The 27,755-nt window shown below is 39.0% G+C and overlaps 1 protein-coding gene across 2 annotated transcripts in view; it reads left to right on the plus strand.

The window, feature by feature from the left end:
• The window catches only part of tspan9a (tetraspanin 9a), a 138,546-nt gene that overhangs the window by 52,048 nt on the left and 58,743 nt on the right, over positions 1–27,755 (plus strand). The window contains exon 3 of one of the 2 annotated variants that reach the window (XM_049724411.2): positions 25,736–25,815. In XM_049724411.2, coding sequence (XP_049580368.1) covers positions 25,753–25,815 — 63 coding nt within the window. In that variant the 5' untranslated portion in view covers positions 25,736–25,752. Of the gene's footprint in view, positions 1–24,810; positions 25,816–27,755 lie in introns of those variants that run through there. The other variant, XM_049724410.2, reaches the window with a different exon arrangement.

The following is a 27,755-nucleotide window of genomic DNA, read 5'->3' on the forward strand; positions in this document are numbered from 1 at the left end:
ATGTTTCCGTATCAAATTAAGGAGAGCAGCAACCCAGTCGGAGTGAAGTGAAAGTAGTTTTTATTTTTTATTTATTTTTTAATTATTTTAATGAGAAGCACAGTCATTTCTGACCAAAGAAAAGTGGTTGAATAAGTGCATCTTGTCCATTTCGAACCCAAATTACTTTGCTAACCAAATAAAAGGACATGAGGCTTTCTAAAAAGAAAATGAGCAAAAATAGGTCATGGGACCTTTAATATTTTCTTTTCATTGTCCCCCTTGTAAAGGCTGCAAGTGCCCCAACACTTTTGTCCACATGATGTATTCTTGTAAAGGACTTCTTTTACATTACAGCTCACATACATAATTAAGGGTAACGGACCTGTAAATGAGACTTGGCAGTTTGACAGAAAGGTAGTGAATCCATGTCCTCTGGAGCATGAAGAACTGCAGAGGCCAAGTGGTGCAGTGTTTTTTTTTTTTTTTTTTTTTTTTTTTTTAAGTGGCTCAAGTGCATCTCTTTTCTTAAAAGCTCCATTCTAATTCATTTAGGTTTGCTTTTGTGGTTTCTAAGATAACCACATTGGCACTTTAGATACAAAATGTCGTAATTACAGAGCCACTTAATATGTCTCAAATCTCAAACTTTTTGTTATGTAAAACCACTTTGCTACCAGTCACTGTCTAACTGAATGTTCCTGCTACCACACGCATATTTAAACTTGTGCTGCATTTATCTATTTGTGAGGAGGTAACCTCTCCAGCTGATAAGTCTATGTACCCACACGTTTAGTCACTAACTCTACATTAGGATCACGGAGCCACTAAAGACTACTGTCGCTCTTCATTCACCACTTAAAAAGCCTTTATTCTCTTCCAATTTGACTTTAAATACCCTATTTAGTAGGTACCATCTAGCCACCAGTATCTTTTATACCCTTCAATGTATGTGTGAAAGTATCTAAATGTAACATTAGGAGATGGTGCTGTTAGATTTTGTTGTGATATCATGTCAGTAATGTGATCCAACTAACGTTAAGATGTTCTGGAAATATCACATATCCACCTCTTATCTGCCTCATCCAAGTAAAGTAAATGAAAGGTAACTGTTAAGGTGCCTATGTAAAGTGCAATTGTGTGGTTTGGCAGTTGTATTTTTCTAACTATGATGTCAGACCAGATTCTCTGAACTGCAGTCCAATGCTAAAGAGTCTAAATCGTAATTGATCTCACATCTTATGCACTACCCGTACCTAAACATTTTGAGACATTAAACTATATTACCGGAAAAGTGAGTGAATTAAAAGATAAGGAACAATAAATTGACAATTATTGACTCCAAATGAATATTTAAAACCTTTTGTTTCAACTCTGTTGTTTGCATACACTGCAACATTCTATAAACTCCGCCACTCTCAAAATATTTTCGGATCTTATTGAAGAATCTATTTTGTTCTTTGTACCTTGGTCAGATAATACAGAATTTCTGTATCCCTTAAGGTAACGTGGTATCAAAAGGTGCGACAATTTTAGTTCATGTCTACGGTATAAAAGTTGATCGACAGGCATTTCTTTAAAAAATGCAGTCTGTTCCTCTTTCCAAGAACTAATGTATTTTTTTTTTCTTTTTTTGTTTTACATAAATGGGCATATTCCAGCCAGAGAACAGCTGTTCAAAGTATGACCACATTATTAAGGCATGGTTTATTTTTCACCACCATACAGCACACTGTGTATCTTTTCTTTTCATTCATTCCTCATGTTTTTCTTTGATAAATAAAACGCCTCCACTCAAAATTTCTGAACTTTTTTGTGCTATATAATTATACTATAAAACTTTTCGTTACACTGTGTTTGGTGCTGGTTTGTTAGAGAAAAAATCTTTTTGTTGAGTGATGCCAAGAACATGGAGCATAAAACTTAAAAAAAAAAAAAAAAATCAGTCTGCTTTGACTGATTACTTCTTCACTTCAGCAAACTGCTGAAAACATTTTCAGTGTGCGGTGCACTGTGCATGCTACCACCTCACAATGGCACAGGATTGTATTTATGGAATATGTAATATTTAATATGATTAATGTAGTATGTATGTGCTTGTCGCTCACTGGATCTCATCAGTCTGAGGGTTTTATATGCATGTCCCAACCAAAATAATGTACATATCAATCAAAACTGGAAAATAGCTACGCTATAAAAGAAAATATTTTCATCCATCTCCTTTACTGCATGAAATTAAACTGTAGCTAGTGAGTCAATTTTGCTGTGCAGCGCAACACTAACATTTGACTTTGAAGCAGAGCAAGTAGGGCCATCATCACTTAAAAGTAATAGCTACAAAATCACAGTTTGGCTGAGAGCTCGCTGTCATCCCTCAAAGACTCGGGCCTCTGTTGCTCTCAGGTTATTGTTCAAAGGTTTGTCAGTGTGACATACAAACATTGTCTCGCTTCTGAGTTTAGTGTGTTATTCTGTGTCTGCGGGGATACCTGAAAATGCGTGTGTCACTTGCTGTGTGTTTCCGAGTAAGAGTTTGTGTTTGCAGAATACCCAGCAGGCAGGGAAAGTGTGGCGTCAAAATGTGACAGTGTGGGACCCTCCAGACACACAGACAGAAAGGGAAAATCCGTATGATGCATGCGTACACCCAAGCACAAGTAGACACGATGACTTAAAAGGAGACACATTTTTTTGTTTTTTTCTTCCCTCCCAATGTTACTCATGTGAATGGGACATTTTTATTTAACAAGTGATTCACAATAGGGCAATTAAAGTCAAAGGTGTTAAAAGGCGGCATAATGATTCCGTAGGCATCTGACTCAATGACTTGTTCTTTTAAAGGATGTGCTTTTAAAGTTCTGCAGTCTCTTCTAAGCCACAAGGCAGCAGGAAGAGCATCTTTTAGCACCAAGGCAAGCAGACAGGTGAAAGCATTCAAAGGAGATGAGAAACAGGCTTGATGCCTTACTTTTCTTTTGTGTGTGTTATAGAGAAGACAAAGGGGAAAAGGGAATTAGGAGACTTGGACCCGGCTTTGACACTGAAGGGAAAAGGAATTGAGAGAATTAGAACGTGTTCAGCCTGTCAACTGGATGCAAGTGATGGTGGCTCCTATTTATGCCTGTGTGAGAAATTTGGAGAAGCATCCACTTAACTCACTGACTTGTGTCAATACATGAGGGCATAGTTGTATGTATATATAATGCTCTAATCAGTTATCAGCCGGGTTGCCTTTTATATTCAGCGGCATTATCTGGACAAAAGAAACAAATGGCTACTATTACAACTGTTACCTTGATTTGTTCCTCTCCAAATGTATTCATCCGTTTAAAATATTGAATTCTTCCGTTTCGTCAACAGGATATTTTAAAGCCAACAATATGGTTGGATGGTGTGTTACTAATATCGTGTGTTGTTGTTTTATGAGTATACATATGCATATTGCTGCTTACATTGTTATTTACAAAGATTTTCTCATTATATAAACTTACATTATTTTGTGACATGTGCAGTATATATCACTATCTTATCATTTTATTTCAGTTAGTTCAGTCAGAGGTCATACAACTGAAACGTCACCGTTTTTGAAATACAAATACAATGAAAAAAAAAATGATGGTGAAAATTATAGACAAAAAACAATTCCACCTTATACACCAGAATCAAAGCTTCAAAAATTGCCAATGAAATACATCAGCAAAATGTAAAGGGTTTTTCATGACTCGTACTTCAGCTCTCTGGTAAAGTTCATGGCTTTTCATCAAGCTGTTTTTTTTTTTTTTTTTTTTGTGTACTAACCATAGATACACACTGGAACATACGGCAATATGCTATCAAAAACATGATATCCTTGCCAAAGCTAATACTAGTTTAAGTCATAAGTATACACTGCCTACAGAGCAGCTGTTGAGCATTTTATTCGATCAGCAGAGAAATCTTGTGAAAGCTTGTGAAAATTTCTATTTCCTCTTCCTCTGTATCTCATCCAAGATATCAGACATTTTTGAAGCGCATATAATGGGGTACCTTGAATGAACTTCAAGCTGTACTGCACGTCGCTAAAGCCATTAATAATTTGGCAAGTGAGAAAACCAGAACTAGTCGTCAAAATATCAGTATATCTCAGAAAATATCGCACAATCTTATTGTAGTAGTGTTGACAAATTTCTCTGATGGTGTGGTATTTCACTGGGAGGGCATGCGAGCTTATTTCTAGGAGTACCACGAGTTAAATGACACAGTCAAGTAGAAAGATGTAAACTATAGAGACCTTTTAAAAGGTTCCCACTTAACAGGCAGTCTATTCAGCACATGATCTTTGAGTAATGGGTACTACATTAAGCTTAAGTTTGTTGCAATAATTGCTTCCTGCCTTAATTATACAATATTTACTGTCTGTTAACATTGGACTGAGCCACTGTGTCAACATTCTGTACTGTACATTTCAGATCAATTTGAAATGTCAACTTAGTGCAAAGGACGGAAGTTAATCAAGGACGGACAGTGTTTTGGACACTGACCACCTCCGCTTTCATTTACACGCCGGCTGTCTCTCTGCAGGATTTCTGGCTTGGAGCAAGCCTTGAGAGCTGCTACATAACAATGAATACTTTATGAGGCTATTAGAGTAGCTTTCGCAAAAGCTCACTGTTAAAACGGAAGTGGAGCAAAGCATCTTCACCCTGGTGCTTTCACGGACGGCAAAGTCCTTACCCTTGTGTGCATGAGAAGGTTCTGCACATAGTAACATGGTTTTAGCCGCATTTGAGAAAAAAATGAGGGAAAACAACTCTCAATATGTAATCATCCATCCATGCCCTTGTCCTCTTTAGGCTCATGGGTGAGCTCCCAGCTGCTAGTGGTGCTGCAAATGGTGGGGTTCACTCAGATAGGTCGGCAGTAAATTGCAGTTGTCATTCTTAACATATTAGACCACCGCCCATTGTAAAGGTTACACATCAATTCACGTTTATTTACAGCATCTGTTTTGGTAATTTGATATTTATAATTTATAAATGACATTACTTTTGCCCACTCATTTCCATTTTACAAATAAAATACAATAGTGATTAATTAAAATGTCAATTTATAATTATGTACTTGCCCTCCTTAACATAAAGAAATTTGAATGTAATGGTTGAGTTCAGAAAAGACATGTTGCCTGGCTTAAATTTGCATGTAAAAGGGTAAAGTCCATTTCAAGTCCTTTATTCCTGTCCAAAAATTGTGAAATGTTGACAGTTAATGACAAGAATAAAAGGCCAATTCCCTCCAAGGAATTACATTTATGTCGTTTTATTGATTAATACTAAATAATCATAGAGACTACAATGTTTGTGTATTGCTAAATAAAGTATTTACAGTGTGAATTGTATTAATTATTAATACTGTTAGTTCAATTTGTCATACTTATAATTAAAGGTAATTAAAGACAAAATTCTTAAACAGAATGTATTTATGCATTGCTGACCTCTCGAAATCGCCCGGAAGGTGTGAGTATGTGGTTGTTTGTCTGTGTGTCCTGCGATTCGCAGCAACTAGTTTAGGGTGTCCCCCACCTCCTGCCTGAAGTCCGCTGGGACTCTCGTGAGGAGAAGCAATTCACAAAATGGATGGATGAATAGATGAACTCATAAAGCATTACTCCTTTATTATAATAGAAAACAATAATGACACAATCACTACTAAACCACGACTTATTTGGAAACATTTGGTTGTTTTATGAACATAATTAGAGAAACAACAAGCAAATCGTACACATTCCCATGACAGACCCGAAAGTAAATTTCAGGTTTGTTACAGACGGAAGTCAAGTCTGCGTTGACTAATGCTAAGTACTATTGTAAAGCTCTGACACGCACTAATCCACCTGCACCCGTAAACAACTCAAGTGGTGACTTTCAAGCAACTGTACATAAATGCAAGTTTTCAAGGGAAAATGAGATTGAAGAGAGAGCTGGTTTGAGCCATGAAGGAATCCGTGAACACGGACTCCCCCTCCACCGACTATGGACGGTAGGCAAGTCATCCTCCTTGGCATGACCTGACAGCTGCTCCGTTCCCCTTAATATCCTCAGGAAGTGCGTATTTAGTCTTTTAGCCCAAGGAATCCTGCCAATCCAACTGATTTGTAGGCTGTGGCAGCAAGAGAATCCTATATGTGTCCCCAGCCAGGCTTTTGTATTAAGGCACGATGAAATGATACCTAACATAATGGAAATAACAAAAGGAAAACTTGATCAAGCAAAGTTTTATTTACATTGTATCTTTTATACTTAAATAGCAACATATAGTAGAAAACAAACCGGTCTTAAAAGAAAAAAAAAAAAACATTCCCCCTTCAATTTTTGACCCCGTGAAATTATTAAAATACATAACATGACTCAGGCAAGGTACCCTGTAACACGTGATTCAAAAGTAAATGTGCAATTAGAGAATGTGTGAATTTTTATGTACGTTTTTTTCTCTCTGAGCTTCAGGACCAATAACTAAAACATGACTTTCATCCTGTAGCATATGCTCTGCCATTATTTGTTTAACAAATATTTTAGAGAGTATCAGTTGCCGTTTGGTCCTTGGGACAAATGTTATTGTCAAATTATCATCAGGATAACTCAACTACAGAAAACTATCAGATCATATCCCATATTTCCAGATGACATTGTCAAGGGTGAGCATGTACAAGTGGAAAATGTCAAACCTAAAATGGGAATACAATAATCCACCTTGTGACCAACTGACAAAGGGTTTTCACCCATAGGGAAATAAAAAATAATAATAATTAAAATTAAATAATTAAATAATTAAAAACAGCCTTCAGAGGCCCATCATAGTGTGTAGATTGTAGTTAATGCCCTTGACATTGTGGAATGATATACTGTGTAATTTTGCCACTTCATTTCTTCTCCTTTATTAATAGTTCTTGGAATAATTGTGAGTAAAAGCAAAAGAAACTTTATTGAAACCAACTCTCTGATTTCATGGCGCACAAGGGGCTGGTGATGGGATGTCGGAGTATTATTGCACTCTGAAGTTCTTAATTCCTGCAACCTGTGGGCCAGCCTTGTAATGAGTATCCCTGAGGTCTGCACCATAGTCTGCTCTCACGGCTGCATAAAGTGTAGACGCTTGGATTGGGAGTTTCGGCTAATGGAGGTCCTGGCACAAAGCCCCCATCCACACTGTAATCACAGCTCTGCCTGGCTCAGAATGTGCGATGTGCTGAGCTGGGATTTCTCTTATCAGGGAAGGCACATCGTACATGGGGCTCGGCTGCTCAATCCCATCCATTAATCCTCACAGGTGCACCAAGGATCAATCTCTAGTGAGAAACTTGAACACTGTGATACAGCTTGCTTTGCCGTGGTCATGTTGCTATACAGTGAAACCTCAGATCTCAACGCTAATTCGTTCCAGAAAGAGCGTTGAGAATCGAAACCGTTAAATTCCGAAGCAATTTTCCCCATTAGAAATAACTGAAATCACAATAATCCATTCATTCTGAGCCAGCATGTTTTTACCCTAATGTTGTCTTTTTTAGACGACAATCACAGAGCAAAGTTGAATATGCAATATAAATTAAAAAATAAACACATCATTAAAACAGTCAATTTAAGATCGACATACCTTTATATTGATGAGGGGCTGAATCTATGAAAGTGGATGTGGTGAAGAGGTGGCGCAGGGGGGATTATTGTTTGTCAGTGTTTTCCTTTCTTTGTTTTTTCCACTGTGACCTGGCCGGTAACCCCTTGTAAACCCCTATAGCAACACTAGCAGTTTTTATTGCCTCTATTCCTCAAAAATGAATTTATGGTCAATGTCTGCACTTTGAATTCCCATGCCAAATCCATCACACAAACGATTCTTCAATACTAGTCCACTATTTGCACAACATTCAAAGCATTTACAGATTAAAGTGTTGACACCCGTCCATTTGATTTTAACTTTTGCAGTCCAGTTAAAAACACCTGCAGTTTAAAGCAAACAGAGAAAATGAGTCACTGCTCCCCCTCCCTCCTGTACAATTTCAAGTAGTGTTTGAGCTGCCATGACGACGGGGAGCGAAGCAAGAGGGACTCCAAGCCATTGACAAAAACTGATCTTTGTCTGGCTGAGCTGCCAAGTCATTAATAGAACAACTCGTGTGGCCATACATCACAATATGGCAATATTCTGAGCGGCTTTCTGGTGGGCCCATTCATTGAAGGGCAGAAACAAAACGTTACATGACACATAAACAACGAACTGACGTAACGTATGAAGAGTTATTCAGATGACTATAGCATAAATAACATGCTAACAAGTTTACCAAACCATCTGCGTCACTCCAAATCACTAAAGCCAATGAAATCTTCTTCCTCTGTCACTTTTAAACAACTCCGCTAACTCTGAAGATGCAGCGTTTCCTCTTCTACGTCAGACTCATCATCAGTTGCAGTTCCAATTATTCCACAGGCCTAGAGCGCCCTCATGCTGTTTGTGTGAACATTACCATGTGAAATGATATAATACTGTGTTAATAATTTCACACATAAGTCGCTCCTGAGTATAAGTCGCACTCCTGGCCAAACTATGAAAAAAACTACGACTTATAGTACGGAAAATACGGTATGTCTCTCAGCTGGCCTGGGAACGCCTTGGGACCCCCTGGGATGAGCTGGACGAAGTGGCTGGGGAGAGGGAAGTCGCGGCTTCCCTGCAAAAGCTGCTGCCCCCACAATCTGACCTCGGATAAGCGGTAAAAAATCGATGGATGGATAGATGGCTAACAACAACAACAACAATAATAATAATAATAATAATAATAATAATAATAATAATAATAATAATACAGTGCTCACAAACCACAAAATAGACCCCGGGGAATGAAACCGAGCGTCTTGGATCGGGTAATTTCATTTAAAATAATTTCCCCTCCACTACATCATACTATATTAGATATTCATTTCTTACAAGGATTGAGTATTCACTTCACAGTGTGAGGTGCATCAAAGTCATGCCACAGTCAATATCATCTACATTTGTTTAACTCAGCAAAAATAACAAATTCCACACATACCGTAATTTCCGGACTATAAGTCGCGGTTTTTTTCATAGTTTGGATGGGGGGGCGACTTATACTCAAGAGCGACTTATATATGTTTTTTTTTCACAAATTTTTACTTGATCATTAAGACATCACTTACAAGTATAGTTGACCACTTCCCATGTTATTTTTAGTATAGTTGATCACTTCACATGCTTTTATTTCTTTATCTTGAACATATTCAAAACATAAAAAATAGAGAAAACATCAAATAAAGCAATTAACACTTTAAAGCACCATATCCAAGTCCACTGTCTGCTGTATGTACACTTGCTCCATTTTTGCTCCTCTTATATTTATTATTATTATTTATTATTATTTGTTTATTTATCATTTATTCAATACTCTTATTTATTCATTGTTAGTGCCTTCTTGGTTTTTTTTGTGTTGCTTGTATGCATATGTGTACTATCTCACCGAGGGATAGAGGAAATGTAATTTCAATCTCTTTGTGTGTCTTAGTATATAAAAAAAATATATCGACGATAAAGCAGACTTTGACTTTGATAAAACAACCAAAAAAAATTATATTTTCAGACGAAACTGGATGAGGGCGCTCTAAATTTTACCGTTGGCCGTGACTCATCAACTGGGTGGGCTTAAGAAAAATGGCACCAAAAAGAAACTCATATTTTGCAGGTTACAAACTTCAAGTTGTAAAATATGCAGCTGAAAACAGTAATCGAGCAGCAGAAAGAAAGTTTGGAGAACCGTGATGTACCAATGGATTACTATTTCAAGTGACGTCAGTAGCGCGGCGCGCCGGTTGTTTACATACAAACGTGCCCACACAAGGACGACCGGCATCATTAGCGGTGATCATTTCTAAGTGACACGGAGGACAAAGAGTTTGAAGGAATTAAGGATTTGGAGTGACATAGAAGGTTTGAAAAACTATTATGGCTTTTACGCACGCCCGGTCTCTACTGAGTCGGGGGCCGACGATCGGCCGAGTGGTTGTCCGCGAACGGTGCGCGGGGCTCGGACATGGCCATTACGCACGCCCGGTCTGTCTGGAAGTCCACGCCGCCACACGCTTGGAAGTTTGTTTTGTTTAATAAAGAGCCGTTTACCAAACCTACGTCTATCCTTGTACTTTGTTAATGCTACAATATAGTTATATAGTAGATCTGTGGAATAAAGACGAGGGTGACGTCAGGGCGCACGCGCGGCGATGTTGACAAAGGACGAGGAATTTGATCGATGGATTTAATGGAATTAAAGTGCACGGATGGTTTGATAATATTATTGGCTTGTATTATAGTTATTTAAAATATAGTTTATCTATCGTTATATGAGCCTGTGGAATATTTTGAAGCGCAAGCGCCCTCAGCCGTGCGCACCCATTGTTGACAAAGATCGATCGATGGATTTAATGAATTGGAGTGACACCGATGGTTTTATAAACATGTTATTCATGTAATAGTTGTCCTTAATCACTCTATATGTTACGTCAGGCCCGTTCTCAGCTCTTTGTTTGTGTTTGTCAAGTTAGCATACCTATCGTTTAGCCTGTTGTTGCTATTTAATGAATTGGAGTGACACCGATGGTTTTATAAACATGTTATTCATGTAATAGTTGTCCTTAATCACTCTATATGTTACGTCAGGCCCGTTCTCAGCTCTTTCTTTGAGTTTGTCACGTTAGCATACCTATCGTTTAGCCTGTTGTTGCTATTTAATGAATTGGAGTGACACTGATGGTTTTATAAACATGTTATTCATGTAATAGTTGTCCTTAATCACTCTATATGTTACGTCAGGCCCGTTCTCAGCTCTTTCTTTGAGTTTGTCACGTTAGCATACCTATCGTTTAGCCTGTTGTTGCTATTTAATGAATTGGAGTGACACTGATGGTTTTATAAACATGTTATTCATGTAATAGTTGTCCTTAATCACTCTATATGTTACGTCAGGCCCGTTCTCAGCTCTTTGTTTGTGTTTGTCACGTTAGCATACCTATCGTTTAGCCTGTTGTTGCTATCGTTTAGCCTGTTGTTGCTCGTTCATGACTGTTTTTGGTGTGGGATTTTGTCGAATAAATTGCCCCCAAAATGCGACTTATACTCCGGAGCGACTTATATATGTTTTTTTTCACTTTTTGGGGCATTTTATGGCTGGTGCGACTTATACTCCGGAGCGACTTATAGTCCGGAAAATACGGTAATAGGTTTGCCCTGTCAGTTCCAAGGTTAATATGAAACTCATGGGCAAAGTAAAAAAAACTTTATGTATGAAGAATACTTTCTCATTAACCATGACTCATCAGGCATTTATTGAAGTAGTTATATTTGAAGAGATGACGTAGCACAGTTTTATCGTCGATGACACATTTCTCATTCCCGTGTAAAATTCTGCCAACTGTTATTAGGCTGCTGTTTCTGTGTTTCCTTTTCTGCTTTACCGTTATTCATTTTTTGTAGAGCAGTTTGTCAAGTCTTATATGGATAAAGGCTACAGTGAACTGACTACTTGTCAAAACAGTTACTCTTCTACAGCCTCCATTGTAATGCAAGAATTTGCAAGCAGAAATACGGTGGTGATTTTCAAGAGTCGGGAGATGGTGGAGTAGGACGTAAAGATGGGGTGCAGGGTGTAAAGCTGTAGGCTGTTGTGGATCAGACCTCAAACAGCTATTTTCAGGCTGTCATAAATGTTGACACCCTGCGGATTCAGCTCGTCATTGTATTGCTGACGTTCAAACCCCAGATGTCACTCTACCTCGCCTTGAGCTTACATGGAGATCCGCAGAGAAACATGTCTCACATGTCATTGAGGTATTAAAGATCTCTAACCTGATGTGGTCATGTGACCCAATTCGCCATATGAGACCAGTTTTGTAGTTTGTGCTAGACAGCTTATGCCTAGAGACTTTTATTAATACAATTTGTATTACATAGCAACAAAAGTGTTAGCAATGCGACAGAGACAGTCACATTTGCTAAAGGTTTCTCTATGTATTTGGAAATTGTTTTATGTCTGGAAGCAAAACTAGCATCTCCAAATATGTCAACTACTGAGGGAAACAATTTCAGTCAGAATAATGCAATTGTGGTACCATTTTATGCATTTTCATTTGCTAGATCTCTTGGTGAGATATTTGCTGCAGCATAAAGCCAAAGTTACTTTGTTCACAAGTGTGAGCTGTTACAGCATATGCATTTTATATTGCCTTTTAATTTTAGCTTGTACTGGGATGTAACATACTGTCCACATTTACTTCAGCGATCTTAAATATGTCCTTTGCAGTCACCTTGTCTTACAAATCGTGGTAGTATAGCGACTCTGCCATATGAAATTTTGGCTGATGTGCATATAAATGTATCATCATGAATGAAAAATGATGTTTTCAATATTTGAAGTCTAAAATTGCATATATGCTGACAATGACTAAAAACGTGTCTAAAATAAAGACCAATAAAAACCCATTGTGAGAATTTGAGCCTTGGAGACTGGACGGTCTTTTTCCCTTAAGGGGTACCATGAAATGTCGTGAGAAAACTTAATTATGGAGGGTGCATTATGTTCTGGGCAAGTAAGATTGCTGTTGCCCCTAGAAACAAAACGTAAAAGATGCCAGAATGTCAGTACAAGCACAAAAAGATGTGAAATCAATTCAGAGTGCAATGGCTAAATATATTTGATAAGTGGCTAATCACATGTAATTCGGTGATACAGCCAAAGTCAAAGTTGTCGTGGCGACATGCACACTTCTTTCCACATCACACATCCATTTCCAATTTTACTCTTCATCCGGTTTGCCTTCATTGGTATCCTTTTGTGTAGGAATTACAAAAAGATGTCGCGTTAATGCTGTAAAAGGTTAAGTGTCATCAAATCTGATCAAGTTCCCCTGAATTAGAGGCAAGTTACAAATATTAATCATTGACCCTGCATTTGAATTGCTTGTCTGACACCTTAAAGTCTGACAAATTCTCTTTCACATAGATCTTCACCATTATCTTAGTTTGTATTCTGTGTTGAAGGTTTAAAGATCCACTTTATGGACAACATTGGGTGTTTTTTTAATGAACACAACCAGGGTTGGTCAAGAACCTTGAGTTCATCGAGGATCAAAAAGTATTTTGAACAATGTTCAAGACCAGCATCAACTTTTATGGGCACAGTTATTGCTATTTTCTGTCCTAGCATGACGCTAGTCCAGTGCATCAACAGTGGATGCTGCAAAATCTTTCATTTCAAAAGCCTGTTCATATAAAAGATGTGAGTCATAACACATTTGTTGTGTCTGCATTATTCACTTGATATTATTGTTGTACACGTAATGCACTCTCCCTGAAAGGGTCATTAAGCTTCTATAGTATGTGTGAATGAGAATCCCTGAAGTAACACATTTAGACAAGGTTTTGCTCAGTTGAAGGTTATTGTGTGCAAAGAGAATATCATAGCAGAGAGTATAAGTGTAATGGATGTGTGACCAAAAGATACACGAGGTGCATAGAGTAAAACCTTCAGGTAAGATAAGCCAAAGTGCCTTAAAATACAGGTCGGGTGCCACTTTGTTTTGCTTCATGGTGGAACAAGTAATGACAGATCTCCTCTGATCTTTCTACACTAGATTTGTGTGTTTTAGAGTAATGGGGTAGTTCCAGAAGGTCTGTTGTCAAAAATATTGGTTTTCTACCTTAGTGTCTCTAAAGGGATTTTTTTTTTTTTAGGTTTGCCTTAACAAGCAGGAATGGTAGGTGCTTCGGAGAGATGATTACATCAGGCTGGGTTAGCTTTAATTATGATTACATAATTGTGTCTGTGCGTGTGTGTGTGTGCATGTGTGTGTGTGTGTGTGGGGGGGGGGGGAGGGGGGCAGGCATGCGTGTGCTTGTTTGTGTGTTTTTGCTTGAAATGCAGCAAAACGTCTTGTTTTGCACATACAGTATATTATTCCATTTGTTCAGTGTGCTTACCAGCTTTCTTTTGCATGTTTTAATGACACCCCAGGCTCATAAAAAACTTTACTTACAATGTTGTGTTTTGTTTACAGTCATCAAGAATCATCATTCGGTGCAAAGTTTAAAAAAAAAAAAAATCATCCAATGCAAAATATTTGCAACTTGCTGCCGTTACAAAAATTGCAACGCTCAGTATTTATTGACTTTGTCAAAGTGGTGTTTTTCCAATCATTTATTTGTTTCAGTGGTATGTTTTATATTCTCTCCTTTCTCTCTTTGCAAAATGATATGTCAAATGTATGAAAACACCATTCCAATCTGTTCATCCTGCACTGCCACAAAGCAGAGCAAGCGTAATAAACTATTGTGAATAAAATATCTCTCTGACAGGATCATGAAAAACTGAGCATTATTAATGATGTACCGTAAATGTATGCATCTTGTATAAACATGAATAATATATACATACAAGGTTATGCAGATATACCTTATGTTGTCAGCAGAAGCTGTAAACATAACATATTACCATACTCTTATGATAAGCAAGCATCCAAGTGGCATTAAAAAGATCACGGTGAGACACTTTCTGAAAACTTGATGTTTTATGCAGTACTTCAATCCTCTCTTTCTCGTCAGTCATATTGGGGAAGTATTAGAGAAGCTGTGATACACACCATGGTTGAGACATTTGTAGGCCAACTGTCTTTTATGACAGATTTAAGCTTTGTCAGTGAGGTTTGATACCTTTTAGTTATTTCATTATTGTGCTTTACAGGGCCATTTTTGAAAAATTATCCATCTCTGAGCCACCCATTTTCTATACCGTTATTCCTGTTTAGGGTCAAGTCTATGGCAGCTGACTGTGTAAAAGGTGGACTGCACACTGGACTTGTTGCCAGTCAATCACAGGGTACATATCGAGGCAGACAACCTTGCACATTCTGATTCACACGCTCAGTGAGTCGGAACAGAACCCTAAACTGCCTGCTCGGAAGTGAGGGGAGAGAACAGCTACCCAGATGGGAAGAATAAAACGAAGCTTAAATAACCAGCCATTATCTGGCAGAAGAAACAATACAAGGAATGAACACTTGCATTGTTGGGAAAGTTCAAGAAGGAACTTTGTGCAGTACAGATGATCTATAGTATACCACAACCATAGTATGATAAAAACTCTTTGGGCCTAATTTTCACGTCCGGTGCAAGTCTAGGGCAAAGTGCAGTCTAACTGTGCCCATGGGTGGAGTCTTTTTTCTTTTGGTGTATTCGTAGAGTGGCGCAGATAGAATTGAATTGAATTTAATTAAATTGAATTCCTTTATTGTCACGTTATCGCAATGTTAACTGTGAAAATTAGTTTAGCAGCTCCACATGGTATATATGTACAGAAGATGGATGGATGGATGGATGGATGGATGGATGGATGGATGGATGGATGGATGGATGGATGGATGGATGGATGGATGGATGGATGGATGGATGGATGGATGGATGGATGGATGGATGGATGGATGGATGGATGGATGGATGGATGGATGGATGGCAGCCAAAGTAGTGATGAACACAGCCAAGCACCTTATCCCAGGTAGATTTAATATACATCAACTCCATCACTCATTTTCATTTTACAATATAAAGGCGATGTTTTTTTTTTTTTTTTTTTTTAGGTTTTGCTTAGAAACCAGAGAATGAAAAAAAAAAGAAAATGGTGACCTTGTTGGCTGTGTAAACTGACCCTTTTGTACATCTCACTGATTGTCTGTAAAGATCCATAAACCCTCCCTGACCCTTTCCATCTGCTGTTGTACTGAGAAGACATTTTTATCTGTGAGCGCTCCTGTGTGCCCTATAACCCATTTCCCTGCAGCACAGGAGGATATTTAAGCAATGTGTCGCATTGCTTATGAGGCGCCACATGGACCCATCTCACCCTCTGGGCTTTGATGATCCAGAGCAAATCAAAATCCTACGAACGTATATAATACTGTACCTCCGCAGCCGTAAATAGTTTTAATGTTACACCCACATTAGTAGCAGGTTCTGGAAATTTGAGCTCTTGAGTGGCATCGCTTCCGTTGCGGTTGCCATTCTATCCATATGACACGGCCTTCAAGTAATCTTTCACTTCCTAGTGTGCAAAAAAAGACGCCTCATTTCCCCTCCCAATTTTTAGCTCACTAACTGAAGTTGTTTTACGGAAGAAGAGAATCTTAAATTAATAACTTCACAAGTTTTAAGTTATAAAGGTTATGACGACTCTGCAAGTACCTGTTTTGTTTCATAGCCTAATGAGTGTGCAAAGTTCTCAATATGTCAAGAATAATTGATTAATCAACAATGGGTAAAAATATAGTATTAAAAAGAGTTGATTTTTTTTAGTAATGAGGACCATTGTTAAAAATCATTGACGTGATGTTTTGATTTGTTTGAACTATAGCTGAAAGCTTTAATCTCTCTCTTGAATATTTTGTCAACCCTAAATGATTTTAATGACAAGTAATTGGCCACCTTTTCCTTACACTCAACATGCAATCATTGCAAATCTCTTTTGAATAACATACACATGGAGTATCAAGGGAATCTATAATGTAGCAGTGGAAGAAGTCTGCATATTTTTCAAGGGCGCCTATATGCCAGCTTTCAAAGGCGCAAGGCCAGAAAAGTCATAGTCAAAGTTTGAATTCAGAGGCTCACCCTAGATTTGTATCGCTGTTGCTCCATTTTATACTCAGTTATTGCATTGAGTTTAAGCCGCTCACGCCTTTGATTAGCATCAGGAGCACTATGTCACCCTTGATTTATGCTTAAGCCTACTCTGGGATTCATGTATGGTTCAGTGAAACACGTCACCACCATTTGACCTCTTTGCGACAGACAGCATGGGTTGACCCACACATTACTGATACTGCGCTGCATTACAATCGCAACTGACTATCCTCCTTTTTATTGATGTCTTAAGTAAGCACACTTGTACAATCTCTTGTGTGTCCCACTTTGTGTCACACAACTCTGGACGTGTTTAATGGAATTAAGTTTAGATTGAGGCACGTCCCCAGGGTTTTGTGAATGGAACGTGTGAAAAGAAAAGAACCGCTAAATAGAAAAATATGACTAACACAAAAGTCCAATTTAAGATATAATTAGATTGCTCTGATATGAGGCTTACAATTGTCCAAAATGGCATGCTAAAATGGGAAATTAATATTCAAGGAAAAATAAGCGGTTTAGTGAGTGATTAATCAACTAGTAAGCCACTTGCAGATCTCTGGGTCACACAGTGCATTATGGGTAAGATAGGTTTTTTGGGCTACCAACTTCATATTCAAAACCAGGAGAAAGCTGTGATTTGGATCATAGCAACCACGAGAGAGTTGATGTTTCTCCTTACACTGACAGGCCTCTGTGAGGACATGACAGTTAAGCTTAGTTAAGATTTAATTTATATTTGAGTGGATGTGTGCAGCGAGAAACCCAGGATAAACACCGGGATGTGAGGGTGACACAAGTAGGACATTTGTAGAACATGGCACAAAGTGCACTTGTCGTTTTGTCACTTAAGGCATGCAGACTTAATCATGGCCTCAAGCATTAAGGTGCACACTATCATACAAAAGTGCTTGTTGTATTTTAGCCCTGTTTTTACACCTGATTCTCCCACATGTGCAGATGAGATCTGTGAGTTATTAGCAGGTGTATCCCAAAGCATGTTGTGTCTGGTCTTTATAAAGTTCTTCCATTTTTATTTTATCCGTCCATTTAGAACCTCATAGTTATGGACCCGTGACTTACAATGGAAACAAGTACCGTTTTACAAATGTCAGGATCCAACATGTAAAACATCTCATTGCTAAGCACTAAACGTTTCGTTTTAGTTCCTCGAAAGACCACTTAACCCGTAATATTTGCCACTTGATCTTTGTGGAATATAAAATCCTCTAGCTGCTGTCATTGTGACATCCCCCTCCTGCTCTGCTTTCCTGCAGGGAACAAATTCAAACATAGGCTCTTTTATGCCTCCATTGTTGGCTTCTTAAATCATGGTAATAAATTCTTGATTAGCACCCTTTACATCCAATGTTATTGACGTTTTTGTTGTGACTAACCTCACAATGATTTGACGAAAAGCAGGACTTTCAAACCAAAATCATCTCATTGTGTGCTATGGAAGGGCACAATAGAGACATAAATATCAAACCAATCAAAGTATGATTATTTTCTGGTGAAATTTGATCAAATAGAGGACTTGGGTGTGTTTTAATTTTCTTGTGGATTCTTGTTTCTTTCTAAACTCAACAAATGTGGTCCTCTTGCACGCTGCCTAACAGTCTGTAGGATCCAAAGACACCCAGTAGCGGGACATTGAGTAGAATAGAATAGAATAGAATAGAATAGAATAGAATAGAATAGAATAGAATAGAATAGATCTTTATTGTCATTGTCTCATTTGTACAACGAAATGTAAAAGTGCCAGCTGATCAGTGCATAAAATAAAATAAATAAATAGAATAAAAAGATTAAAAAAGTACAATCTAAAAGACCTACAGAAGAACATACACAGACATACACCGACAATCATTTTTTTTAGCGGCATTTAACGTGACTACCGCTGTGGGGTAAAAACTGTTTGCAAATCTGCTCGTCCTTAACCTAATCGATCTGTAGCGTCTGCCTGATGGCGACAGTTCGAAAAGGGAGTGGCCAGTGTGGGAAATGTCCTTCAGAAGGTTCTGTGTTTTTTTGAGACAGCGGGTTCTGTGTAGGTTTTCCAGTGTGGGGAGAGGGCAGCCAACGATCTTCTGTGCTGTGTTGATGACCCCTTGGAGCTTTTTCCTCTGAGCTGCAGTGCAGCTAGAGTACCAAACACATATACAATACGTTAAAGTGCTTTCTATGGAACAGCGATAGAAAGACACCAGCAGTCTTTGCGTAATGTTGTACCTCCTAAGCACCCTTAGGAAGTAGAGTCTTCGCTGGGCAGCTCAGAGGTGTTTACGCTCCAGGTGAAATCCTCCTCAATGTGGACTCCCAGGTAGCGGAAGGAGGACACCCTCTCCACGCAGACCCCATTTATGATAGCTGGTGGAATGTCTGTTTTATTTTTCCTGCTAAAATTAATAGTGTGTAGAAACCCTTTGTAGTTTTAATCCCTTCCTTACATCCTCCTTGATCATATATCCATCTCAGGATCACATGCTCTTAAATGTCATTTCTATGTCTGCAGCTCTCACAATGACTTTGTAAAGTGATACAGCAGAAATTCCTTTTGTAAGCTGAGCAAAGACCATATGAGAAGCAGCTAATTATCACTGCAGAGGACATCGTTAGATTCCTTCACACCGTGACACATTTATTCATTCATTTATTTATTTATGTAGCATCATTTAACATATTGATGGCATTTGGGTTTTGGGAAGAATTTATGTTAGATGCTCGAGCTTTTTGTGCTTAGGTGAGTTTCAGTGTGATTCTCTCGAACTGAACAATACTTTAAGGGCTGAGTTGCTGACCTTGTCCAGACTTTAAATCATAGATATTTATCGTCACAGTATAAAAGGCATAAAAAGTGATAAATTCTACCTGGAAGACACATTTGATGTCATTCAGCTACAAATCCTAATTGTGGAATAAGAAATGCTAGCTATCCAATCCAACAAATTTTGTCTGGGGAAAAAAAAATATATGGGTGGAATAATAAATAGTATAAAATATAAAAGTATGTGACGCACAATCAAACCCTCTTTGCGTGTTTTGGTAAAGATTCCCGGTGTATGCTGTGATTGTGACCAGATAAGCATAAAATGAGAAACTTGATTAACAGTGTTGCATATTGTAACAAGATTGTATGAGTGAAGGTCAATATAATCCTTTGAGGTTTGCGTCAGCTGCATCTGCCTTTGGCAGGATATAAATTAAGTTTGAGACAGTAAAATCACTGTACAGCAGTTTCTCATGCGTGAGATGTACATTTCAGATCCCCAAAAAACTAAACTAATGCATCATCACGTTAAGCTGCAGGCAAGGAGACAACCTTTAAGATACGACTGAGGTCAGTGAGCCGGTCATGGGCAGAAGAAGGACAGGACTCGCTCTTAGTGAACTCTGAGGCTGGCTGCAAATTATGGTGCATGGAGTTTTCATAAATAAAAATGTCATTGAAATCCAACTGTAAAATATAACACACTTAAAATATGAAAATATATTACGGGGATCACGTGTTTTTTTTTAATCTGTATGAAATTTAAAAAAAAATGAAGGTAATCAGAATACCTAAAACAGAATATAGTGACTGAGAGAAACAACGCATCCGGAATGAGACATTGAGGTGTGGATACTAGCACAGATTTTTAAACTGTAAAAAATTACCATGGCAGTCTCGGTGCAGTCGAGAAACCAAGTTGTCTATAGTAAAACAGGGTGAATGCAATAAAATGTGCAATACGTAACAAGCCATAACAAATTTGGAACTAATCGGTAGTGGGACGAGAGGACTTTATTTTCCCAAGCATTTCACACATTTGAATGTTTTCACGTTCTGAGTCATTTGGTGCTCATTTTGTCGAATTATACCATGTTTTTTCACAGCCCTCACAAAAAGTTAGTGTGTATGATGGCCATTTTATCACATTCAATCATGCCGCCTCCCAGGTTGTGATGATTTACAGGCCTGGGGCGGTACTCTGCATTCCCTTCAGCCTAGTCTGATACATTGCTCGCGGTCTGGGAAATGGAGAATTGAGGCAATCACAACCACAAATTTGTTCCAAAGCTGTCTGGTGTCAATATGCCATCTATAGAAAAGCAGCCAAAGAATGTGAAAAATGTATCACACCTGTTATAATATGAGAAATGTGATTGGCCCCATCAGAATGTGACAAGCCCAAAATAAAAAAGACGAGCAACCAAACTATGCCACACTTTCAGTTTCTGGGACTCAGCTGCGCCTTTGCCCCAAGACTCATCATGGATAGACCGTGAAAATCTCTGGATGACTCTGACCAAAAAATTCCACAGTGCTCGACATGAACAAATAGGGCCACCGTGGCCATTGGCAGACTGGTCACGCTATTTGCCGTAAAATGCCCGGCCCCTAAACTGTCACACTTGTGGGGCAGTTCCCTGTAATCAGTGTTTTAGGGCTTTCTACAAAACTTTAATACAAAGGGGTAAAATTGCCTGTCCAGACTTGCTTGTCAAGACACCATGTCCTGTTGTTTTTCAGGCAACAGTGCTTGCCTGGAAACATAATGTCCAGGGTCACAACTGGAGTCTATCCCAGCTAACTTTGGGTGAAAGGTCTGGACTGATCGCCAGTCAATCACAGAGTTCATCGAGTGAGTGACATGGACAGCCACACTGCCACTAGCTATGGACACATTTATTCTGATTAAAGGCTGATCTGAATAAAAAATACTTCATGTACACAGCCCATTCAGAATATTCTGATCAGATCAAGCCCATTTTGATAAAGATTTCATTTTGAATGAGAGGTTTGGTTTATGTCGGCAATCGGCAAAAACACTTATGCTGATATTTTGGAGCAAGCTGCCTTTACCGCACACGTTTCTGTTATTACCCGAAGCTGCAGTTCCATTAGTAAGTGTTAACTCAACGTTACAGCACAATCAAGAAAAAAGTAGTAAAAGTAGAAATGGACGGAATAATGTTTTGTTTTCAAAATTAAACTACTCCATTCCTGCTCCACTGATAGTGTTCATTTTTTTGTCACTGCTCTCGTGAGATACTCCATGTTGTGGGATATTTTAAGAGTGCTTTCTTCCACTCTGATGCTTGGCTTCGTAATACAAACTGGCCCAGTAGGTTTTACTCATCAAGTTTATTCTTTTGGTTCCTGTTCCCTGCTGCATAATGCAATGGCAAGTGTAGCGGCGTGACTATTAAAGTTGGGAGTTAGTCATGTGCAAAATTGCATTTTTCATTAAGTGCTGATGAATTATAGACTGCAGCGCTTGCCACCTTAATAAGGTCTAATCATTTTTAGCCATAATCCAAATCTGTAACTGAACAGTGTAACAATAAACTAAAAATCTTTGTCACCCCGTCAATGAGGTTATTTTTGTTGTCTTTGACTGAAGTTGGGCTGTATTTTGTTTACCTGTAGACACTTTGATTTTTTAATATTGGCGATACAGTTTGTCCTCTCACAACTTTGGTCTGAGTATTTACTCACAGTATAACCTTGACAGTGGAATTAGGGTCTTTGAAGAAAAAGTGTTTTATGTTGTAAAAGTGGAAGTTTTAGAAAATAGGTCTCCTGATGAGATTACTGTGGATACATCCAACAATTTTCATTAAAATATTCTAGATAAAAGAAGCTTTTACACTTTTCTTTTGATTGGCTTCAACAAGAGTACCTGTCCTCTGTTACACTGCCTGTAAAAGCTGGCGTTTTCCACCTGTTTTTTTATCCTCAGACTCCTTTTAAAAGAGGTTGAAGAAGGGTCAAGTTAGCGATTGGGAGAGTCCGCCAGCCTTAACAGAGACAGGACAACAGCAGTATTTAAGGGAATGCAGAAAATTGACTTGTTTTCTTTCTTTTCTTTTTTTTAATAGAAACATTATCCTGTGTTTTGTTCCAGTCTTCACTTATTTTTCTTTCATTTTCTTTTCTTCCCTTGTGTGGCCTCATTTGCTTTGTGTCATTCTGCAGACAATTGTTACACCTGAGTTGAACTGTACTATTCTCTCATCTCGCTATGCTGTATACCTGAAGCAGCAGCGCAGAACATATTATTGATTGGAGTAGATTTGTGATTCCGTGCAAGGTTCAGGAGGGAAATTATTCCAGAAGTATCCTTTAGGCTGCTCGTAAAGACTGCAACATGCATACTTAGAGCCCCACTGAGGTCTGATAGATGTGTCGAACCAGAGAGCGCCGCACATGTACAGTCCATTCACGACATATTCAATGACAGTGGAAGCTCTCATGTAAAATATCTGGTTGTAGATTCACACAAAATTGGAGAGTATCATTTTTATTTAAATTGTAAATTGTTATATTTCATCTTAATCGTGTTGTTTTTTGTGGTTGTTTAGCTTGTGCAGTTTTTAATCAGTTGTCAAAACGTTAAGGTCGAATGAATAAAACTAAAAAGATTCAGTGAGAATTAAAGATTCCAACACTGATTGATTAGGTTTTGTCAATAACATATTCAACTCAAAGGGCCAAAGGCATAATGTTTCAATCAAAGGTTATTGGAACAATCTGTCACAAATATTTCACCATCTGCTAAAAACTTTGAGAAAATGTTAGCGTGACCCGCCAAGTGCCTTGATTTTGTTCTGAACACGGAAAGCTAATTCAATGATAAACTGAACAAAATGTATAGCCTCCCAAACACTCTGTTTTCTACTTTTTTGCAATCTGCCTTGTCTTTCACTAAATTTAATATAATTTTAATCTCTATTTTTGTGTTGAGAGTGACACATTCTCAAATGCGCTCTTTTTCTCCGGGCATATCAGTGCAACAGAGTCCAATAAGCACTCCTTAATAAACTCTCCGTCAGTAAACGGCTTACTTTTTCTGGCAATTTTGTGGGAAATGACAAAACTTGTCCTGACTGCTGCATCTCTGGGTGTGAAGTTTGATAAAAAGTCCTTGTTGGGCTTGCAGTTTTGCTAGCAATGCATCAGCCTCTGTTGCGCGCTCTTTATTAGACAGATTTCTGTATTTTTCCTCATGCTTGGTCGTGTAGTGGCGACTCAAATTATATTATTTAAACACAGCGACCTGTGTGCCACAAACCAGGCACACGGCTTTACCTTTCAGTTCTGTAAAGAAATACTCGGTCGTTGAAATTCTTCATCCTCGTGACTGGAGACCAAGCTGGAAACCTACTCATTGCGGACCAATACCATACACAATTACCGTGTAAGCAATCTCAAGATAGTGGTGAAGAAACGGCTCTCTTGCGAGTCAGTGAGGGCAATTACAATGTTATTACAATTAGTTGCAGTCCATTCAGGATGAAATCAAAATTAGGCATAGAGGAACAACTTAAATGTTATAATAAGCAGTGGAGTAATTACCTTGCCACTCCTTATTTTATTCCGCAATTCTCCACTGGTTCTGGTTAGGCAGACCTGACACCATAGGTTAGAGCATGAGATCCAGTTTAAATCAAAGCCCTGTATTAACTTGTCAGTTTAGTGTGTGACTCACCGGCACTATTTGGTATTTGACCCTGACTATGCCTTGGAGCGTGCTGAGCATCTTAAAGTCCCCAGTCCCTTTTGATTCGTTTGGTGACAATTCCGAAGCCAGCTCATTGCCAGTAAATTATATCCTCTTACATGGATGTGGGCAGTGTTATGATGAAGAACACAGACTCACTGCAAATTGCAGCTGCAGTTCTTCATCCCCAAGCCACATCAGAGAGCTGCCCAATATTTCAGCCCGTTTTATAAAATGGCAAATAAATTACCATCTGCCAAACGAATTGTGGTAAATTTATAACAGCCGAAGTTTAGACTGTTAAGACTGAGAACACAAATCATGAGGAATTGTGCTTGGACGTTTGCACTTGCAAAATGTCACGCACTCTCCTCTGCCCCCAACTCTAAAGCAGCAGAGAGAAGCCATATAGCTGTGACGCACGTCATGTCCTCTCTTAGTCTTTAATCAGTGTTGAATTCATCTCCGACTTTTCATGTCCCCTGACTGTACGAATTGCTGAACATGTATAGTCAAAGCAAACACAGCGATGAGCTTATTAAAGACACTGGGAGTGGAGAGGTGGAGCTTGGATCTTCCTTCAGCTGCTACATTGGCTGTCTGCTCAGCAGTGGGGAGGAGTTGCTAGAGGGAGAGAGAGGGAGAGAGTAAGAGAAGGGTAGTGAGCACAGTGGGGAACAGGCAATACCCAACATCTCTACTGAGCGGCACATCAGTCGGGCTGCAGCTACCGGGAGAGCCGGGCACAGGCAGTGCGGGGGACAGGGCTGCTGATCACAGCACACTACACTTGAGCAGACAAGCGTGCAACGGTGGGAAAACAAATTGCACACTTTGCAGAAGAGAAGCTGAGTGTCGGGGTGAGAAAGGTTACCGGGTCAGCAGGAGAGGAAGCGTGGAGCAGTTGAGACCGACCGGGTTCCCACTTGCAATTGGGAAAGTTACCTTGTCTCGAGATGAGTAAGACTGTAACTAGGAGCATCCTGCACAGCTACTTCAGGACACTGAAAGCAAGACAGCAGCAGCAAGCTTAAGCAGCACAGCTCCACTCACTTTTTCACTGGACTCTTTCAGACTCAAATTACTCGGCTCAGCTGTTTGACTTGGCGTGGATGTAATTTGATTTTCATCTGTACGTTTTTCATCTTTTTTTTTATCTGGTTGGGAAACAGTGCAGACTTGGAGGGCACGTTGTTCTGTCCTGTCACCTCTGAGACTATGTTAGACTGTGAGTCAGGGAGCTCTTCATCATCAGCAGCAGTAGCGCTAGAGCATGGAGAAGTCCAGCAGTGAGGAATCAGCCATTCATCGTAGCCCTTCAGTCGAAAGCTGTGACTCTGATTTTCCTCAAGCCTCCACGTCTGGCCGCCCATTTGGTGGCCGCGGCTTCACGGCCGGCGCTTTCTACGGCTCCACGGGGCCACGTAAAAATACTCAGCAGGGTCAGGCTGCAACGGCAGCAGCTGAGGCCAGCACGGGAGACAAGAGCAACAACAAGTACAGCTCACCCAAAGGGAGCAAATACGTGGTCTTTTACCTGGATCTATCATTTGTGTTCCTTTTAGAATTCAAGAAGTTTAACATGGCAAGAGGCTGCCTTTGCTGCTTGAAATACTTGATGTTCATCTTCAATCTCATCTTCTGGGTAAGTGCCTTATTACTTCATCACATCACACTGTCAAGTAGATGTTTTTGATGCAAATGTGGAATAACAAATGTGATCAAAAGTTGACTGAGTAAAGCGCAGTCCATCTTGCTATTTATGAACAATATGTGAAAATCTTGAAGGCTCAACACAGTCGTGTAGTCAGTGCAGTCATGCGTTTCTAATTATTACATCAGAGGGTCTGTGCCTGTTTTTTGGCGTGTAAGTTTCTATTCCTGGATGTCAGGACACAGGCAGTGCTATTGCACCAGCTCTTTTGTGTGTGGCCAGAGGAGGGAAGGGATGGGGAGTGGGATAGATTATGGTGGCATCGAGAATAAGAGTTCAGTGGGGTCAGGATAGTAGTTCAATTTTATGTTGAAATATACTACATATATAATGTATATAAATATTATTTGTTTTTAATTTATTTTACTTATTTATTTATTTTATTTATTTATTTTTACTTTATTTTTGTTTTTATTTATTTTAAGTTACATAACACCAGAGGATGAACCCAACACTTGGAATTTATTGTTTTACTGTGGTAATTTGTGCATCTTGTCATGACTCCATTCTTAAATGTGTTTGCTATTAAAGAAAAACTCATGATCTAATAGAGCTTTCATAACCAAACATGCTGAGTGACTGAAAAACCAAAACAAATGTGTGGCGGGCTCCACTGGGTGGCCAAGCATGGGCATCTTTTGTGAAAGTGGGAATCCCTTGAAATGTTTACAGAGTGGATTATAAGGCTTATGGGTTATGGGGCCAGGCTTTTGTGTGAATCCAGCCAAGCTTGAAACATAAAAACACCCCATATCCATATCAAGTGCTGCCCACCATGCCACTGGCTTATGAGCCGATTCTAACTGGGACACACTGGAGGCTATCGAAATCATTAGCCTTGAGCCCAGCTGTGAACAGGTCAGCATTGAAAAATCACACACGTACACATTCATCACACAAACCAGCAACTATCTCTTGGCCTGCTCGCTATACAAAAAAAAGTACAGAGCTGCACATTGATAGACTCGGGGCTGCAAAGAGCACTGCTGTGTGCTGCTTCAGGGCGAGATGCAGTATCTATATCACCCTCTTATCATTACTCATTTCACAGAGAGAAGAACCAAGTAATTGGCAGAGACGAGCAAAATGCCTTGGGGGGTGTTCTTCACTGCACACTTGATGTAAATGTTGGTGCAGGAGAATGAGAAGGCTCTGAAAGGCTTAGCGGATGGGGGATTCTTTAAATCTGACATTGATTTACCTTGATACAGCATCTCTTGTGAACTCTGTATAGGTGTTTTACAAGTTCCCAGGCTTTGACATGTGTAGGGCTAGGAATTTAACGTCCCCATTATGCACATCAACAATAGGAGTACTGGAGGAATCAGACTCGAATTCTTTTAAAATAATGTTGGCCTAAATAATCAATACATTGGCTGAAAGGAATTAAGTGCATAGGTGAAATGAAGTTCATCATTGCCCTTAAACCAGCAGAGACACTCTTGACTCAATTAAGACTAATCGACCATGTGAAGAAGAGCAAGATGGCAATCGTGACATCAGTAATGAAATGGTACACATCCCCCTTATCCCATCAAAACTTTTTGGGAAATGATAGTGGAACTTAATTCTGTAGTTTGCACATTATTTCTCTCTTTACACCATTACATAAGTACAGTTTTAAAAAACTGTGTCTGTTGAACAGAAATAAATCAATAACACCAAGTGGGTCAAGCCATGTAATAGTTCAAGTGACTGATGCAAGTAGTAAAAGTGACCACAGAAGCCACATAGAAGAGGACAACTCCAGCAAATCATTAATTGTGATCAATAACATTCACCTCACTGGTCTGTTCACTACCATAAAAAAACAGACGTCTGCATGCTCAGAAGCTGCAGTGCAATTCTAACATGTGCAGCTAATTTATTTG

The sequence above is a fragment of the Syngnathus scovelli genome, chromosome 6, assembly GCF_024217435.2.
Source record: "Syngnathus scovelli strain Florida chromosome 6, RoL_Ssco_1.2, whole genome shotgun sequence".
In the NCBI taxonomy this organism is placed as follows: domain Eukaryota; kingdom Metazoa; phylum Chordata; class Actinopteri; order Syngnathiformes; family Syngnathidae; genus Syngnathus; species Syngnathus scovelli.